Below are 18,536 nucleotides of genomic sequence, written 5' to 3'. Positions count from 1 at the left end.
AGGGTTGAAATTGCACATTTGTGCCAACATTTTAATAAAAAAAGAGTGAGAATTGCAATTTTGTGGACAGCAAACCCTTTTCAAAATCAAGTTTGTGTTTAGTGAGTGATTACTTTTACTCGACATCCAGTCAAGGCCGGTAATCGGTAAACTGAAACCGGTAGGCTCCGATAAAAAGCAAACAAAACAAATTGACAACTACCCGTGCGGATGCATGAACATCCTACGGAAGTCTCGATCAACAGCAAACAACGTCGGTGATTTCATCGCTCTCCCTGCGGGCAATGTACCCCAGGTTTGCCGCGTGAGAGAGCAGAGCAAGCGCCTGCACTTTGCTCTGTGGAACCTGACATCCGTAGATCAATACACCCATAAGCACTTCCGCCTCATCGCTGATCTTTGATACAGGAAACAGCCTGCTCTGCCTATCCACTGCTCTCTGTAATACGATAGGACGTTGTGTTATGCTGCAAATGACACACAGGCAGTAGATTCGTTTCATCTCTTTGTTCACGCACCGCCGAAAAATAACTTACAGTCTGCACAGCGCGGGCGATACTAGCGACAGAATCGGCTTTGTCGCCGGGTAAACATGCAAGTATCACAGGGCAACAAGTGGAGCACATCAACGAAAAAGGTTTGAAAATGCGACATAAACAAACAGCGCCACCTAGAGGCGTGTAAAATGTGAACTTTTTATTCTTCTCGGCGTCAGTTCAATCTCGGGTCTTGCGCCGTGGACTTCCGAAGCTTAAGGGTTCGAACCCCGGCGGTCGACTTGCGAGCAAGGATACAAAGAGACAGCATTTGTGGTTTATACAAAAAAGAACGGACAAAAAATAAACACAGGTTTGTGGCACCGTAATTATAAGGTCTCAGTAAACTGGACAGTTCAAGGAGTGCGTACTAGAGTACTTGACAGTTCGACGGGTCTGGCGATTAAGTAAAAAATAAAACAGCACAAAAGAGCGACCAGTAAGGAGTTCATGCGATGAGCTCTGAGGATGTGTGAGATTGCGTGTACGTCTTGTACGTTTATTTACATTTTGGCATCGGATCCGATACGATCAGCTCAGTACTATCTCATGGCTTCGGACACTGCGCATCGCAATTCCGAGTTTCTTGGCAAATCAGCAGTTATAATAAAGTACGTGAAAACTGCAATAACTGGTGGGCGAATCGGGAGGCGTGTGACGAAGCAAACAAGAGCGAAAGAAGGTACCGCGGTGGTTGAAACAATATTCTCTTCGCAAACACAAAAAACAAAGCACTTAAAAACAACAATACCAAACAAACTCGCTTATCTTAAAGCGTATTGCAGCAGGGGTGGGCGTGGCATGGGCGTAGGCAAAATCAATAAGAGTCAATAAAACGAAAACGGGAAAACCCCTCTCGGCTTTCCTGGTGGTGAAGATTCTGGTGCAAAGACGACGTGACGTCATTATGACGTGGTGAGGGTGGCGAGGGAATTCGGCGAGAGCAACGTCAGAGGTGACGCAACGCCCGACATGTGTGACGTCAGTTGTGATGCGACACTGCTCACCTGGCTGACGGGAATGGGTTGGCCAAGAGCGGCGGCGATTGGACGCACGGGGACCCCAGCAAAGGTCATTTGACCGTTGACAACAGACGGGAATTGGAAGACAGTGCTAGAACGGCAAGAGATCGGAGAACTCCCAGTTTCGCTGCTGTCTTCGGATCTTCGATCGTTAGATTCTGTTTCCTCGGCCTTAGCGGCTTCTTTAGTGGCAATGAGCTGGTCTGGTCGCAGAACTGGCGCGTTGTGGGGCATCGGACTTAACGTACTCCAAAATGTTATGCTTGGAATAACCTGGAAAAAAAATAAAGTGATAAAACATTGATACCCTTGGAGTAGTATGTTAAAATTTTGTAAAACTTCCTATAGTCACTCTACAAACGGCAAATATATACGCTTGGATATAAAATGTAGTATTACCAAAGCAAAAAAGCCAAACAAGTAACTTTTGAACACTTTCGGTGAGACCTTCTCTCGCTCTTGGCGACAAATATGTTCAAATTTGAAAACGTAGTACTTCTTGTGTAAGCGAGCAACCGAGTTTACCAATAATTGTAACACTTTCTTACCATAGGAGATGGAGTCATGACCGCCGAACTGGGAAAGAATGATCCAGTGAGGTCTGATGGTGTCTTTCTGCTTACTGCGTCTGGAGTATTGATCGAGCGGCCATCGTGCGAGAAATAAGCTCCTCTGAGGCCGGGAAACTGCGCGAAAAGGGCCGAGGATATTCCTTCTTCATCCACATCTGTTCGGGTGGATTTACTCAGATCGATGGGACTCGGTTTTCGATCGAGGGATTTTTTTCCTGTGAGTCGGCGATGAGGAAGAGACGGTTTCGATCCTGGTTTCACTTCTTCCTCTTGTTGCTCCGGAGCTGGAATGAGTTCTGGAGATTTGCGTTTGGGTGAATGGCTGCTGGTGGAGGCATCCTCTTCTTCCGCTGCGTTAGGTCGCGCCGGGGAGCGAAGGATAGGAGTCATGCTTGTGTGCAATGGGGGAGATTCCCGAATCGGGGGGCTCGTGGTAATCCTAGGGGAGTCCGGGGGTGAATTGGAATTTTTCGGCGAGGTGCAAAGGTCAAGAGGGGCATCGCTTTGGATCGAAGCCTGACGAGTGGCTGAAGGTTCCTGTTTTACATTGTTTCCGTGTTGACGGCCGTTGAGCATAAACAAAAGCGCCGATTCCTCCTGGGTTTTCTCGGCAGTGCGGTCCGCAAATTCGCGTGACATGGGTTCACGAGCAGAGGGGGATTTCGCCAAAGGCAGACCTCCGAAGGGGAAACCTCCAGGACTGAAACTCTTGGATTCCTGTTTGGGTTTTTTCAGCTCAATATGGTGACTAGGTGAGGTGCTATCTCGGCCTGCGACTGGCGGTTCCTCGCGCCTTCGTACAGCGGGAATAGGCGACTCGCCACCTTCGTCGGGGTATTGCCTTTTGCTTGAAGAATACTGGTGTAACTGTGGCGAAGTTCGGGATCCGTTCACCATCATAGGAGTATGCGCTAAAAACGCCTCGGCCAGCTTCTTTTTATTCTGCTTGATAAGATCCTCGTGCGAAAGTTCTGCGACCGACTGGTGATGATTGTGCACTTCGTCGTGCTGATGAAACTGATAGCGCCTCATCTGCTGCTGCGGAGTATATCTGGAAGATGATCCTGAGTCCATTGGGGACCTTTTGGAAGATGAGGATGAGGAAGAAGGAGTACCGTGGTGGTAGGACATTTCTCGTTGCTGGTATTTATCACTGGAGTATGGCTGGGCGTGGTGCCTGGACCCGTGTTGGGGCTGCATGCTGTGTCGGTGGTTGTTGTTGCTGTTATTGCGGTCCATCGTCGCTGCTTTCTGGCTATGCTGAAACTTCCTTCCCGCCAGCTGCGAGCGGAACACGTCGCAATCCGAGTCGACGGGAACTGCGCAATAACAAAAACAAACTCGCGGGTTACACAACCGGCCCCACAGCTGTAGTTTCCGCTGCAAATTGCGCACATGCAAATTGAAGCATACGTTAAACGGAGCTATGCAAAGGCCAAACGAGCTATGCACATTAAACGTGTAAACAGCTCCAGGAAGTTTACTGTAACGCATGACTCTTATGTAATGCAGCAACATATTTTTAGTAGTTTATTATTATATTCGCACAATACCAATAAATGAAACCTACCTGGAGAATGGAAATTCTGGGGCAAAATGTCTTCAGCTTTTGAAGTCGAGGCGACAACGGCCGCCGCAGCAGCTTGGCGAAATCCTGCCCAAAAAGCAGCGGTGGCTGCCGCGGTTCGAGCTCGCTCTTCATCACTCATTCCTGCAGCACTCAAAGCGGCGGCTGCAGCAACGGCCGCTGCAGACTTTGCGTCAAGGGTCATGTTCGACCTATCGTCCAAACGCGAATGAAGAGCTGGTGATGAAAATACGCGTTTTTCATCGCTCGTGCCGCTACCGCCGTCCTGCAATCGCCAGCCGTCGCCAGAGCTTGAAGCGGTAGAGAAGTGGCCGTGGTAGTTTCGGGATTTGCCGCCGTTCAATGACCGCCGCTGGTCAGGAAGAACTTCGTGGTTGCTTTTACGCTGCTGCTGTTGCTGGTTCATCTGCCTTGAAAACTGCTCCAAGTCGTGAGCGGTTTCAGCCTGTTGCCGCTTGAGGTAGTAGTGGTAGTCTTCTTCGCTCACATCAGGACGACTCACGACCATTGATGGCGGTGAGTTGGACAGGGTTGGTGATGGAGGTTCTCCATCTTCTTCGTCTTCGCCCGGAATTCCCGTGTTTCCCTCGTTGTGCGAGAGTCGCTCCATTTTTACGCGGAACGGGATCTTTGTCTCGGTTTTGATGATTTCGGGAAAGGAGACAAATTTGTAGACGAACTTTTGCCCGTTCACCTTTTTGATAATGTTCTGAAAAAGAAAATGGCGCCGACAATAAATAAACAGCTTCAAGATTAATTGCACGTTTTTGAAGGAGGCTGCAGGAAGGAATTAACACATCCGTTTACATGGGCAAAAGTCATTTAGCACCGGGGCCAAATCGTTCACGATATACACCGTATTTGGGTTACGCCCTAACGCCCCTTACCAATACGAACGCCCTGTCCCTGATTGATTCGCTTGTACTAAGAAACAAGAATCAATCAGTAAACTTCCCGTGTAGGTACAAACTATGATGGCACCGATAAACACACCCATTCCCCAAGGTGCGCATTACACTGTGATGACTGTGTTCCCCCATTAGGTCGCAAAGCCCCGGTCAGTGTGGGTCAACAGGAAGCCGATGACCCACAGTTAGCAGCCGAACACCGAACTCATAAGACGGCTATTTTTCATTGAGCGTTTGGGAACATCGGCGTTTGTGCTTTGTTGCTATGTCGGCTGCGGAAATGCCTCGACATCTGTTCGTCTTGTTGAACACCTCAGGAACGACAAATAAGGGCAGAGACGGCGCAGGCGCTAAACCAGTCGCGGGAGATGGGTAAGCGCGGGCGCTTGCGTCATTATTTTCGTTTCCTGTCGAAGAGCGAGGCGCGATCCCTTGCGGTCGTCGCCCCCGCCAACCATTAACACGGTGTGCGAGCTAATAAGGCTGTTAGCCTGAGCGCCCGGGGAAAGGTGATATTTCTGCGTGACCGAGACTGGCGAGTGGAAGCTACTTGCTGCTGGACAAAGAGGAACAGCCGGGACTTGTGACGGGCAGACGAACCGCGATAAAGCAACGCGCCAGGGGCAGGAAACCGTAACAGCGCATACACACATATATTCCCGATTCAACCATTACGTCAGATGGGTGCTAGCTACTGGGGATTGAGCAAACCCGGAACCGCATCCGTGTTTGCTGCTCGAAGTTATAGCGCTTGCTTGCATGGTGCGCTTGATAGGGACTCGAGATGGATGCGTACGCTCTTGGATTTATATGGCCGCCGACATTAACATCGTGGCTAATTGCCGAATCACTGATGTCGTCATTATCAGCGCCAGCAGAAAGGCAGAGGCGCAATCGAAGGTCCGGAGCTCGCAAGGCCACTTACGGAATCGGTGTCAATCCAATTAGGCCTAAATTAATCGCGCCGCGCCAACACGATGCCTTTACGTCATACCGCCAAATAAAAGCGATGACTTGCGCCACGATGTATCCTCGCGTTATGGGGTTAGGCCGAATTAACCTACAACGAGTCAGGGCGGTGAGTGGTAAGATTTTCTGCCACACCGGAAGCAACGCCCGCGATCGGACAAATGTCACCTATGGGACTACACTACATCGCGGCTTAACTCGATCAACATTCGTGTTGACAAGTACGGCCGCCCATAGAATCAACACAGAGTTCTAGTGAATCTCTTGTTTGAATGGCAGAGTGGTTTCACAAGCTTCCGGCCGTATGCTTTACATGAGACGGTTGGTTACGCGGCTTTTCCGCTCAGTTCATATATAGACGACTTTTCTCGAACAAAATCTATTGACACCTGGGCCTTTCCGTTACGCGAGTGTGTGTGCCTACATCAGCACGTTATGCCGAATGCGGGTTTTTGTGTGTGCAAGATGCTTAAGCGTCTTGGCTCGGAATTTCCGGTGACGTAGTTTCCAGGTCAAATAGTGAATGAGTTGTTGCCGCGAAGGAATGCTCTAAAGCTTGACTTCTAAACTCGCACCATCAAGGCCTCGTTTATATTTTAAAGCGTACACATATCATCACGTTCGTAAACATCCCTGCGCCATGCTCTTTATTCCGGATATCGCATTTCAACAGTAGGTTATGCTTTGCAATCGGCCTTGTTGTTTACCTATACACGAATATGGATTCCCTAAGTGAAAGTCGTCCATTTTAAGTAGGGGCATTATTTATTGGAGCTGTCAAGTGTCAAGGTTTCAACGTCGGCGCAGCTGCAAGAAAGAATACGGGTTCGATGGGGTGACGTGATGGCCAAAAGCGACCACGAGAAACGGTGGCCGCTGGAAACAGACCAGCCCGACTCCAGTATAACCATAGAAATCCTCTACCACAGTGGTCGGCAACCATGGGGCCGCATAAAAACTTGCTCGAGGTTCACATTGAATCAAAGTTGCAATAACTATAATTAGCTTTCAGTGCCGAACATTTGTGGTTTTTATAGGCAGGTCCGTGATAAAAATTTCAGTTTTAACCGGTCCGCAGTACAAAAATGGCTGCCAGCCCCTGCTCTACCAAATGAAAGCGAACCCAAAGCCACATCAGAGTTTTTGTTCCGAATATATACTGTGTGACAAGTTATGGTCAGGATGGGACGTTTTTCGACGGCAGGCGGTTGGTTATCAGGAAAAAGGCGATGTGAGCGACTTGCGTTTAATTTAACCAGCGTAAACAGGCCACAAAAACCGCATCAGGCGTATAATATTACAGGAAGTAAAGGCAAGACACGTGACTGAGGCGGAAACAGTGCGGGGAGCATCCCCCCTTCCATTATAAGCTGCGCGTGCAATGCGTCGATTCCAGCACTTCCACCCTGAATGGAAACCGCTGTTGGATTTCGGCTACGTACGCATTGTGCCTCATCCTGATTGAGTTCCAGCTTTCCGGGGGGCTTAAACACGCGGTTTTAGAAAAAATGCCGCGCTTTTTAATTGTTAGAGCCGGTATATCAGAAGTCCTACGGTCCTATAGCGGGTAAAATTGTTTATAGCATTCCCACGTTTAACACCAGTCGCTCACGTTTTGGGTTATGGAGAAACAGCGCAACATGCGTTCATGGAATGCTCGGCCGTCGACGTAAACAATTGCTATCACGGGGATTTCTCTTGTCCGTTCTGTCTGCTGTCATTTAGCCACTGACTCACCGCGCCATTTTGCCGCAACGCATTCCAAAGGCGCATTCCCATCACATATTAAGAGCCACAAAAGTAAAAGTGTTCTCACCTTGTCGTAATAATAACGCAGTGCTCTGCTGAGCTTGTCGTAGTTCATATTGGTCTTGTTCTTTCGAAGGCCCCAGAGTCGTGCAACCTCCTCTGAGTTGTGTAGTTTAAATTCGCCATCAGTTGACGTCCAGCTAATCAAGTGACTGTTACTGCTTGGATCCATCAACAGCTCGAGAAGAAACTGCCAGAGCGTCACGTTCATGTCCAGCACTGTAAAGAGTAAATTTAAAATGGTAAACAGGAAGCTTGAAATATTTAAATGTAAAAAGCTATTGATTGTATGTTTACTCACTCCTATTGCGAAGCAGATTTTAAAACAAACCCTAAAACGTTTTATTTCCGTCCCAGGATTTGGCAAACTAAAGCATTTTATGGTTTTAACGTAAGTAGACGTTATGCAATAGGCCTGGTAATTGTTTGTGTGAAATTAAACACACTTTGTCTATTTAATTGTGAAATTAAACACACTTTGCCTATTTAATTCAAATGTGCTCATCACTACCAGACGGGGCATATTGCACCGCGGTATTGTATAAAAACTGTCGCGCGTTTAAACACTAGTTGCGGATTGGCAGCCACAACGCTATCAAGCTCATATAATGTCAAGCTGCTACAACGCACGATTCCTGGCGGGAATTCGACACCGGGAAGAGGTGTTGGGGAGTCGGGGAAGTGGCGGGCATGCCCGAAAGGGAATCGCGCTTGCAGCTCTGTTATGGCGCTACCGTTGCAGTCAGGCGATCCCGAGGCTTCTAGAACAGGCGGCTGAGTGATCCCAGCAAAGGCCCCGACAGACGGCATCCTGTTAAGCTGCCGCTGCTCACCATTCCAAATAGACTTCAACCATAAAGTATTATGAGGGTTGCAGCGCGGCGTGCTCGCCTAATTAATGGCGGTTTTCCTTCCGCCCACGCTGCCGCTTGCTCCACAGGACCTCAACCCGGAGTTTGTGACAATTGCAGGCGCTCGCGGGAGCGTAGTGTTTTTTCGCAGAAAGGGCGCGGAAATTTGCCAAGCCACTGTTCAGCTCCAAGCCGTCAAATCAAGGCAGGCCGCGTCGACTTTTCACAATCCGTCGACAGCCCCGGTACAATACACAGTACAGGCGAATGACGGGAAGCGCTACTGAAATGTTATCGCTGTTTAGCGCCAATCCGGATCGTCCGGGCTAACGCATTGTGCGGTTTGCGAAAATTCTATGCTAATGATGGTGATAATACATTTGTGTTTGATACATATCAGTTTGTAATTGTAAACGCTAATAACGCTTAATGCAAAACAAAGGCACTCTAATTCAGAAATGTTTCATATAAACCAAAAAAATACCTAACAAACAGTTTTGCATAATTTTTCTTTTTAGAAAATCTTCTAACAACCAAAAAGCTGTGATAAATAATAAAGTTCACCACCAAATTAGCGAATTTAGGTGAAAACGAAACGACGAAAAGGGGAAACACGCTAACATTGCGGTCGTAATTAAACTCCGATAAGACGTTTCAATACGCCAAGTGCTCCTCCTAAGCTTTAGAATACGGTTTAAGCGCAGCGGAAGCGTGCCTCACTAAAACCGAGGACATGGAAATTTGATTTTGCCCCTGGCGCTGAAGATTCCATTTACTTATTTAGGAATGAATAAGTCTCGCGTGCACGCAGGAGTGCCCGAAGCACTGGCGTGACGTAAAAAGGTAGGCGCTGCTGACGACACAACAAGTGCCACAAACAACTCGACCAATGAAAGCGCTATCAAGCAATATATATATATGCAAGCCGGCATATTGCAGCGGTCTAAGTCTAAAAATAGGTAGCACCAGAAGCTTTACCTCTGTGATGCTTGGTCGTCACCTGGTCATAGACAGGACCTTATTTAGGGGCTGTCTGTCAAGTCTTGTTGTGGCCACGTAGGTGAGAGGCCCCGTGTTATTAAGACCCAGGTAGGTGTTTGATTTGTTGGCGTTATTTAGGGCGCGATGACAGACGGAGAATTGTCGGAAGACGCCGTGCGTTTTGACACAGGGAGACGTAGATTCCCACAGTAATAGACACTGCCTGTTCCCTGGTACAGGATTGCGTGCAAAAGCTAACAGCGACTTCCGCTCGTCAGGCAGTAACGGGTTCTTGTCAGGTTAAGCGGGTTTGTGACCAACCAGAGGTGTCTCTGTATCATGTGATTAGTAAAAAATCGCGCCGCATCATTTACATGCAGGGATGCGCATCCGAAAATAGACATGCATTAAACCTTGCGTCGAAATCACTTGTCAAAGTCACACAATCGTTACTGACTTTTAAAGGTAAGTGACCTCCACGTTACCCTTGGGAAAATGGCAAGTGCTTACATCTCAATTCAAATCTGCTGCTCTTGCGAAGTTTTATCGTTCAGCAGTCGTTAGGTAGCACGCACAACTTCTCGACATCGCACGACAACCCCCGTTCCGGACACAAACCGTACCGCTCATACGACATAATTGTCGGCCGTTCAAACGTGCCCGGTTTTAATAGCCCGGCCCTTGATCTCCGACTGACCGGATGAAAACTACGACACGGAAGGCAGTAATCTTCATTAGTCGTGCGGCCTAATTGCGTAATAAAGGGGCAGCGATTGCGTGGAAACTAGGGGAGCGACATACACGATGGCGACAGTGCACATATAATCGCCGGACGCTTAAGACCAAAGGGGGCAACGGCGCATTTGTACGGAAACCGGGTAATGGCTTAACCAATGGAGACGAGGGTAAACATATCAGCCCGTTGACTTCAATCGACCCTTTTGAGGTAAACGTTTTCAGCGCTTATGAGTCACATTGGGACAAAGGCAAGCGAGCTTCATCGCCAGAATGCAGGCATCCCGGATTCGATCAACATCCTGACCCGGAAATTACGCCAAGGCACTCAAGGTGTACGAGAGATGAGTCACGGAAAGCCTCAAACACAAACACGACCTAGCGCACGCACTTGTTTAGCTTTAGAAAGTCAGGTGATATCGGGCGGAGTTCGGCCTCTAATCGACCGAAACCAAAAGCGGCTCGGGGCGGCGGAGACATAAACTTGATCCGCCTTTCGTTCGTCGCAGTGGCGCAATGTTGATTCTATGTCACAGGTTTTACGCGGTACTTTAAGGTATGCTCGCGTAAATAACCACAAGTGTAATGCCCTGTCTCGTTTGGCGGTAGGCCCGTGACAAAATCGACGCGGGGCGTATAACCTGAGTCCAACAGCACGGAAGAGCCAAAGAACCGCCAGGTATAAAGCGAAAAACAGAAGGCAAAGTGTCGGGACATTTTTACAGCACAATACACGTGTTGGTTTCCGGTGCACTTCGACCGCTAGAGATGTAACCTGAGCGATGGCGTGATTCTCCGTCGTGGCCTCGATAACCGGGGCTCCTCGTTTCAGTCTTTACGACACGGCTGGGCGACGCCAACCCTTCCGACCTAACCACCACCCTTTGAGCTTGTGCCGGTAATTAGACTCGGCCATATTACAGAGGCTGGCCAGTGCTGACGGTGGCCTAATTAGCACAAAGGGGCGGGCTAATACTCCACGCAGCCGACAATGTTCATGCCTATTACACCGAGCGACAACATTGTACTAAGCACCACAACCGCAAAACCGTGTACACGATGCCAACTTCATCCGGAAACCTTAAACCAGTTGGAAAATTCCCGATTCACAAAACTTTGCTCGTTGAAACAGACTGGCGGCAAATGCTGCTCCAATACAAAATTGATCTGTTCAAAGTGCGGTACATTGTTGCATCGAATACAAGTTGTACGGAAAAAACATGTAATGGTTTGCAAATAAGAGGGTCTTTTCGGTTCCAAATTACTATCTAATAAAACCTGACATTTTCTCGTTATTTTTCGACACATGTGACTTTCCAACGACTTTTACCCTAATAAAGGCGACCTGTATAGGACATCGAAACGTCGAAACAAAAATACAATTGCCAGAAGAGCTCTGTAAAAATATGATATTACGCCTGGCAGCAACAGCTTTTATATCGCTTTTCCTCAATGTTTTTTATACGTAAATATTTCCTCATAAAGCCAAAAAATATTCCCAAAACAAAACTTAAGTGTTAAGATCGGGCAAAAATCAAGTACTCCATCTTTTTTCAAACAGATAATTAAAATTACACAATGGTGGGCGGGAAGCCTGTTGCTTTGTGGATCAATTCGAGAATCCAGACGCCGGACGAAAATAAAACGACACCCGATACCGTCGTCGGGCGCAGCGAGGCAAGGGAGCGAAACAAAACGCTTATGGTCAAGTGTCGTCAAGTACATCCGGGAGCCGGAAATGGGGTGTTTTTGTTTGTTGCTTGTTTATGGCGCGTGTGAAGTTCGTTGGCATTCGTACGGAAACCGCTTTCGTCGTGGGTCCCTGCGCACCAAACCGCCTTTAAATTGTGCTTTCACGTGTGGTTTAATTGTGCTAATATCGTGCCTCTGCGGTCTCGGCTAAATTAGCACCTTTTAGGCATTGAATGCCGCGATATATTGTACACAGTAAAGGGTTCTTTTAAACGCCGCTAATCGCATACACACACGCTAAAGAGGATTTGCACGCATACAAGGGAACCTGGTGTGTTTTTTTGCGGTTTTGGCAAGCGTTAGCTCTTAGTGTGGGCTTGGCCCTTTATACACACATGGTCCTGCACATGCACAGCGACAACGGCATGCGTTTGCACTGAGCGCATGTGCAGAGGCAAGCGTAGTCCACGCAGTAAAGGACCTGTTTCCGGCTATTGTTAGAGGGCTGGAAATATGCAGAACGGTGGAACGCGCGGTCAGGCCTATCTACGCGTTATGCATGCAGGCAACCTCACACTTAAAATGACGATAACCAGTTGCAAAGGAAGTATCCCTAACATAACGCGGCTTTGCTAAACTCGAAAGTGCATTGCAGTGATGTTGCATATTTGATTGAGCGCGGGCACGCTGTTTGAGCCTTAATTCGTTTAACATCACTAAAACTGTGTTGGGAACATACAAAAATGGCGGCTAATCGATTGCAAGCCACAGCCGCATCAAACAGCATTACGCTGCAGCGAAAAGGGCAAGCAATCACCGGTAAAACATCTTGTTAAAATGACACCTTTGTTAGCTACACAAAAAGGGCCAGATGGAAGTTTTTCGGCAAAATTACCATAACAGACAAAGCATCAATACGCACGCACTAATCTAAACAGATGAGAAATAATCGATAATTGTATGCTGCCCGGTGACGTCAACAACTGTCCCCTGACGTCATAAGACATAAAGGTGTGAATGCGCTATGACATAGACACGATGGATGGGCATCCCTGTCGACGCCCCGTATTATAGTACGACCTTCGCCAATCCCTTTTGCTGCTTACCTCGTGGTAGATGTGCTCCGATTTGTTGTTGCATCGCATTCATGCAAAGTCGTTTGTCGGTTGTCGGACCGTGCAAGTCCATATCGTCCATGTTTACCATCGACGCTTGCAACTTGCCGCTTTCTGTGTTGTCTGCACATGCCAGAATCGAAAATCGAGATTTGCAACATCAGTTTTTGTAACAAAGAAGAATCGCATGAAAAACAAAAAGAACATGCGGTGAGATACACTGTTACCAAAAACTTTGGTTTTATAGCAAAACATATTAAGTAAGTTTAACAGCAATGGCCGAGGCAATTCTATTTGGTGGAAACAATACTAATGCGCACAAATTCATGTTATAGCGGTTGGAGTATGACGTACACTGTGCTGATACTCTATGTTTTGATAGCTGACTACGTAACCTCTCTCGACCCCTTGCGCTGGCCCTTTGGCGTCGTGACTGGCAAAACACGCGCGCCTTCTCTGATGAAACTCATCCAGGCTTAGTCACACACTTCTTGTAAAAACCACCTGTTCCTGACATTACTGTTCTGGCAAACCCAACTAAAAAACGGTAATCCTTTCGGAACATAATTTGCGTTTCAAAACATCCGACCTGATAGCAGCCCCCGACCGGCGGTTGGCTGTTCGCCCAGCTACTAACAACTGACATCGAGCTGTTATGGTCACGGGACGTAGGGCAACCATATTTCGGCGCGTACATCCTGCCTCGGCCACCCTTCCACCCAAGAGCAACGCCTTCTTCTAAAATTTAATTACACCTGCGTTTCCTGCTCGGTAAACCAGCGTACTGTCGTAGCCATGCTGAATCACAACACTATTACAAATATAGTGACTGCTCTATGCCCTACCGGTTCTGGAGTGAGGTTTCCCTTCTAAACCCGTGTCGTAGACGCGCGGGCCTAACGCGTGTGAGACGGAAATGGCTCGTTACGCCGATCAGGAAGTAGCTCCGAGTGGCGCGTCAAAGCCTAAACCGCGCAAGAGTATGTCGATAGCGCCTCATGCATTTTACACCGGTTGACTGTTCGCTTATTTCGCGTTGTGTTTTATTGCATTTTGGAGGGCACGACCAGTGATATATCGATTTCCATGTCGCGGGCATGTCACCAAGCGGTTACCACATCTTCCGTCTTGGCGTCTACTGGATGTTCAAGGATAACGTTGCATTTGTAATCGCTTTAGGGGCGATGACTCCAGGTTTACAAGCTGATTTAGTACATAAGGGCAAAGCAACAGTTTCATAAGGCCGCCAGCGGGGCACGGAAGCAGCTGCGAAACTGTGCATCATCAACTGCAAATAGCGCGTCCGCCCGTCGTTTGCCGCACACAACAAGAGCGCATGCAGCGCTCGGCAAGCACAGGGGTTGAAGCAGAGTAGTGCACAGCGACATCATGCGGTCAGATCGTTGGTGCGGAAACACGGCTGGCAAGGTTTTTGCCCGGGTGAAACAAAATGGGAGCGGTTTCCGTTTTGGATATGCCTCATTTTGCCAGACTCGATCCCGACAGAAGCGAATGGAACTACCCCTATTAAAGCGTACGGCAATCTTTGGGGCTAACACTTAGTCATTGTCAATAGCTTGGAAGACGGATAATGTACACGTGAGCAAATAAGCGATGAAATAGAGGCAGCACCCGAGGGGTTATATTTATATCCAATCGCTTCCGTGTGTTTATGACCGTAACTCGTTTACTGCAAAACAACTTGCAGTCTCCAAACCACTGACTAAGTTTTGTTTCAAGTCGTCTTGTCTGTTTTATTCAAGGATGCAACGCTTAGCAGAAACATAAAGCCATAAGTTAATACTGGGTCCATTAAAACAAACCTATAATAAACGCACCACTGATGTCTGTACGTCTGCCGTATTTTAACAACCCTGTGCTAACTTCGCCACAGGAAAGGTCAATTTCGGTACAAACCGCTAAGCAACAAAGACACGAACGGGTTATGGGCAAATGCTATATCTAGCGGTATGCTCATTGGTTTGGTGAACAAACGAAGGGAGGGGGGTTCGTACACAAAAAAGATCGATTCTTTTGTTCGGTCCTGTCTACCGCTTCCGTCGCCCGGCCCGAGTTCTATTGTGTTTCATGGCGGAAACGCGCGGTGCCACGATTAGTGTGTTTTCAGCTTCCCTTGTTACGCAAGGCCGATGGAGCAAACCGCGCAGGGAACGATATCACCGGAAAAGGGTCGTTTGAGTGGAAACCTTAAAACCGCTTGTTTGAAGTTAAAAAGATCGAAGCCTTCGACTGGCGGAATTTCCCCCGTTTCGTTTGCCTCCAGTGACTCACGGCGTACGGTAATTGTGACGTCATTAGCTTGATTTAGAAATACGCAGGTATAAGCGAGAGACTAGTTTGATCTGATTATGACAAATATTTGTTGCCCGTGCGCTGTATAGTTTCGTTTTGGTCGATTAATCACTTTTCCAGCTACCGTTAAACCTCAACCAAGTTATTCGGGACGAGCGCCTTAACTCCATTGTAAAAAACAAATTCTTTTTGCAGCAGCAATTTAACACTGGGTAAAAAAATGTCTGATAAATCCAATACCTAGTCCTTAAACCTGTAAGCTATGCTTTATTTATGTCGAAGGGCTTTTTACCGCCGTCGGCCAGTTTTTCCCCCAAAAGACAGTTCCTTAATTAAAAACCCGTGCTTAACCAACGTTCAAACAGGTAAAGTTTGACGATTCCTTTAACTTACAAAAGTGGAGTTTGAAAACGACCACGCCCAAACATAAACAACTTCGAAGTGGTCATAATTATGTTTACATCGCAATGGCTTGTCTCGAAACTGAACCCGTTACGGTGCTTACGTAACAGTCGATTACGTAAGGGAAAGCAGTTGCAAAGGCTCGCGTCAGCAATCGATCGCGCATTACACGGAAGTCGTAAGGAATCATTCACAGCAGATAAGCGTACATTAAAATTGCCGCCAGAAGCACGCGCCAAATCCGCAGAGGGCTGCGTCAAATTGTGAACTTTTGCTTCTTCACAACAGGAACCGCGGTCGAGTGGGGGTGAATTGATGGGACTAGCAAGCCACAACGCTCGGCTGAACTCCAGGAAAAGTCGTACTGTCGTTCAGCGGAAAGAAGTCATAACCAATGGATACCAGTAACAGCGCAGGCCGGATACTGCTGGTTCCTGGCGGCTGCCGTTTTTAGCGCTAGAGCGTGGGAACGCATCGGAACGACGGTGCCGGGCGCCCAATCCCGCAAGTCAGCGGAAATGTTTGTTGTGTTGCTTTATTGTAAAGCCTCGGTACCGCGCGTTGGTGGATCCGGAAGCCGCCCGACAGTAAACACATCTGCAGTAACGTTTTCATTTCCCGTCACAATGCGCTCTTACTTTCATGTTTAGCCGCCTGGAACAGTTTATTGCTTCTTTATACCATAACCATTATAAGAGGAGACGCAAAGCTATAAAAGGGTTATTATTTCAATTCTTGCGTTTGGATATAATGAAAACAGAAATTATGAAAACATGCATCCGTTTTGTAGAAAAGTTATGCTTCTGTTGCAACTTGCAATACATGTACATTTGATTGCATTTTTTTGCGTTATGTTTTGTTATGCATTGGTAGCTTCGTGACAAACACAACAAAGTCTGCTTTACTACATCATAAACATCCTATTACCTCACAAGTTTATGTCTTATATTTCCGGAACGGTGGACAGTTAAAAAACAACGACGAAACATAAGCTATAGGAACTTCAATTGGTCGTTTGTCCTCCGCAAGGGCAAAACAAAGCGGATAGTAATTTGGACAAAAAACACGGCAATTTACCGTCAATCAGCAACGATGTTTGCGCCCAAAGCGGTGAAAACACGTCTCAATTGTGTGCTATTGTCATTGGCATTGACCGTAATAGTTCAACCAAACTCTTCGGTCAGAGTAGTAATTACAGTTCTGATATACCATTGTGTATGTGGGACGCACAATTAACCGGACGCGCTGGAACAAGCTAGTACGCGATCAAGCGGGGTTGGGCCGGACCATTAAGCGATGCTAAAACGGCGCAATTTCCTTCCGCTTGTTTGCGATCTCCATCATTGCCGGCCCTTGCTTCCGAGCACCCTGACAAGTGCGCCAAGTTCCCACGGTCGGAATGAACCCACAAGGCGAATAACAACAACACGCTTTTGATACACAAAATTCTCGGACACTGAAGGTGGAAAGCTGCACGCACGAAACAGTGTGACGTAATACTCAAGAAATCGATTAACCACGCATAAAGGTAATTGTTGTCTTTATTCGCTGGTAATGACGTACAACGAGTCTGTCAATTTACTTTCGTGGTAAATTCGACCGTATACACCGTCTGACGTCCGCATCACATCACAAGTTGTATTTAACGCGATTGCGGTGCAGTTTGTATTCCGCAAAAGGTCGCGGTAAATTTAACACAAAAATATCTACATAGGCGCGATTCCTAAGCTCAGGACCAAATGTGAGCCGTGTGGACAACGTACGAATTGTATTACTTAAAACGGTGCACGATTGCTGCCTTGGCATTAACTGCTCGCGTCAGTTCACGCAAAAATGACGTGCAGCGTAGATCGATAACGCACATCGCATGACGCATACGACTTCATGGAGGCATTGTGATAAGCGAACCGCAAGCCTTAAAGCAATGCGCACAAGCGTCTGCGCATAACTGTGATATCGAACTCAAACACCTGACATCAACCAGAAGCGTTCCGGCGAAACGAAAACTTCGTCGCTCTTCGGGGCTAGCAGCAAACAAAAACAACTCGACGATTCGCTCTCGCTCTCAAATGACCGCCGCCAGAGCATCTGTCGCTCATCCGATTTAAAGAAACAAATGGGAGGGGTGATAGCGTCGACGTAAGTAGAGCGAGCTTGTCGCTATAAATCCGGAACTGGACTAGCGTAGGCGGAAGCAAATTACTGCCACGGCATATGTGATGCGAGAGGGTTGACGTAATAGTTCGATCACGCGTCTGGCCTATTCCCTCTCGGAAAGCGCATTACACCACCGTGAATAGTATTTGCATTGCGACGATGTTTGTCTCACGCCCCAAGGTGAACTGTTGACTGTGTCCTCGTTCTAAGTACTGTGGCTGTTCCGCCAATACCACTGTACTTTCGATTACATCGGTGAACTAATTTAAACCACAAAGCTCAAAAATGCAAATATATTGTCTCCACTCTCCACTGAGCTAATTATAACACCAGACGTGCGTAAGTCGTAATCCTATCGCCCTCTCCACGCCAGTTGACACACAGGTTTCCTAAACCACGCTGCCTTCACCAACTACCGTTACAGCTATAGCACACATCATAAGAAACCTACAGTCACCAGTCAAATTGGTATCATACCTTGACTGATATTAGAAGATGATTTATCGTCGGAGAATTTCCGTTGGCCAACAGAGCAAGATTCGGGGTATTCTGAACGTTCTAGTAAAGCTTTCTGTTCATCTCCGCCGCCGAGTTGATTTTCGTGATCATATTCAGCATTCCTGTATTTCAGAGTCATCATATCCGAAGCGGAAATGTAAGCAATTCCAGGAAAATCCAACCCTCGGTTAAAGCTCCACGCTAAGTACTCGCAGCAGTACAGAGGTTTATGACTAGATTTATAAATACAGTTTCCATGCACGTCTGTGAAAAGAGACAAGTATAACGTCGTAAACAACACGCATTCCCTCGTGCGCGTGATCAGCAGGAACAGCGGCCAAATACACCAACTGGCCGTCGATGTCTAATAACAGTAACACTGCCTAGT

The 18,536-nt window shown here is 47.5% G+C and overlaps 1 protein-coding gene across 1 annotated transcript; it reads right to left on the bottom strand.

Moving 5' to 3' along the window:
- Positions 1–488: 488 nt before the first annotated feature.
- LOC145222823 (uncharacterized) lies at positions 489–18,438 on the bottom strand. Its single transcript, XM_080089037.1, has 6 exons — positions 18,128–18,438; positions 12,770–12,901; positions 7,412–7,623; positions 3,701–4,427; positions 2,107–3,449; positions 489–1,831 (listed from the first exon to the last, which is right to left on the bottom strand). The coding sequence occupies exons 1-6, from the start codon at positions 18,288–18,290 to the stop codon at positions 1,442–1,444; spliced, it is 2,967 nt and encodes a 988-aa protein (XP_079945163.1). The 5' UTR covers positions 18,291–18,438; the 3' UTR covers positions 489–1,441.
- Positions 18,439–18,536: the final 98 nt, after the last annotated feature.

This window comes from Phallusia mammillata, chromosome 4 (assembly GCF_965637545.1).
Source record: "Phallusia mammillata chromosome 4, kaPhaMamm4.hap1.1, whole genome shotgun sequence".
In the NCBI taxonomy this organism is placed as follows: domain Eukaryota; kingdom Metazoa; phylum Chordata; class Ascidiacea; order Phlebobranchia; family Ascidiidae; genus Phallusia; species Phallusia mammillata.
The sequence above is the reverse complement of the archived record's forward strand: the minus strand, read 5'-3'. Positions and strand labels throughout refer to the sequence as shown.

Coding starts and splice junctions, on each gene's coding strand:
- LOC145222823 (XM_080089037.1), bottom strand. CDS start 18,290: ATGATGACTCTGAAATACAGGAATGCTGAATATGATCACGAAAATCAA. Junction 7,624..12,769: donor CGGAGCACATCTACCACGAG/GTAAGCAGCAAA, acceptor TACTCTTTACAG/TGCTGGACATGAACGTGACG. Junction 3,450..3,700: donor CCAGAATTTCCATTCTCCAG/GTAGGTTTCATT, acceptor GTTATTGCGCAG/TTCCCGTCGACTCGGATTGC.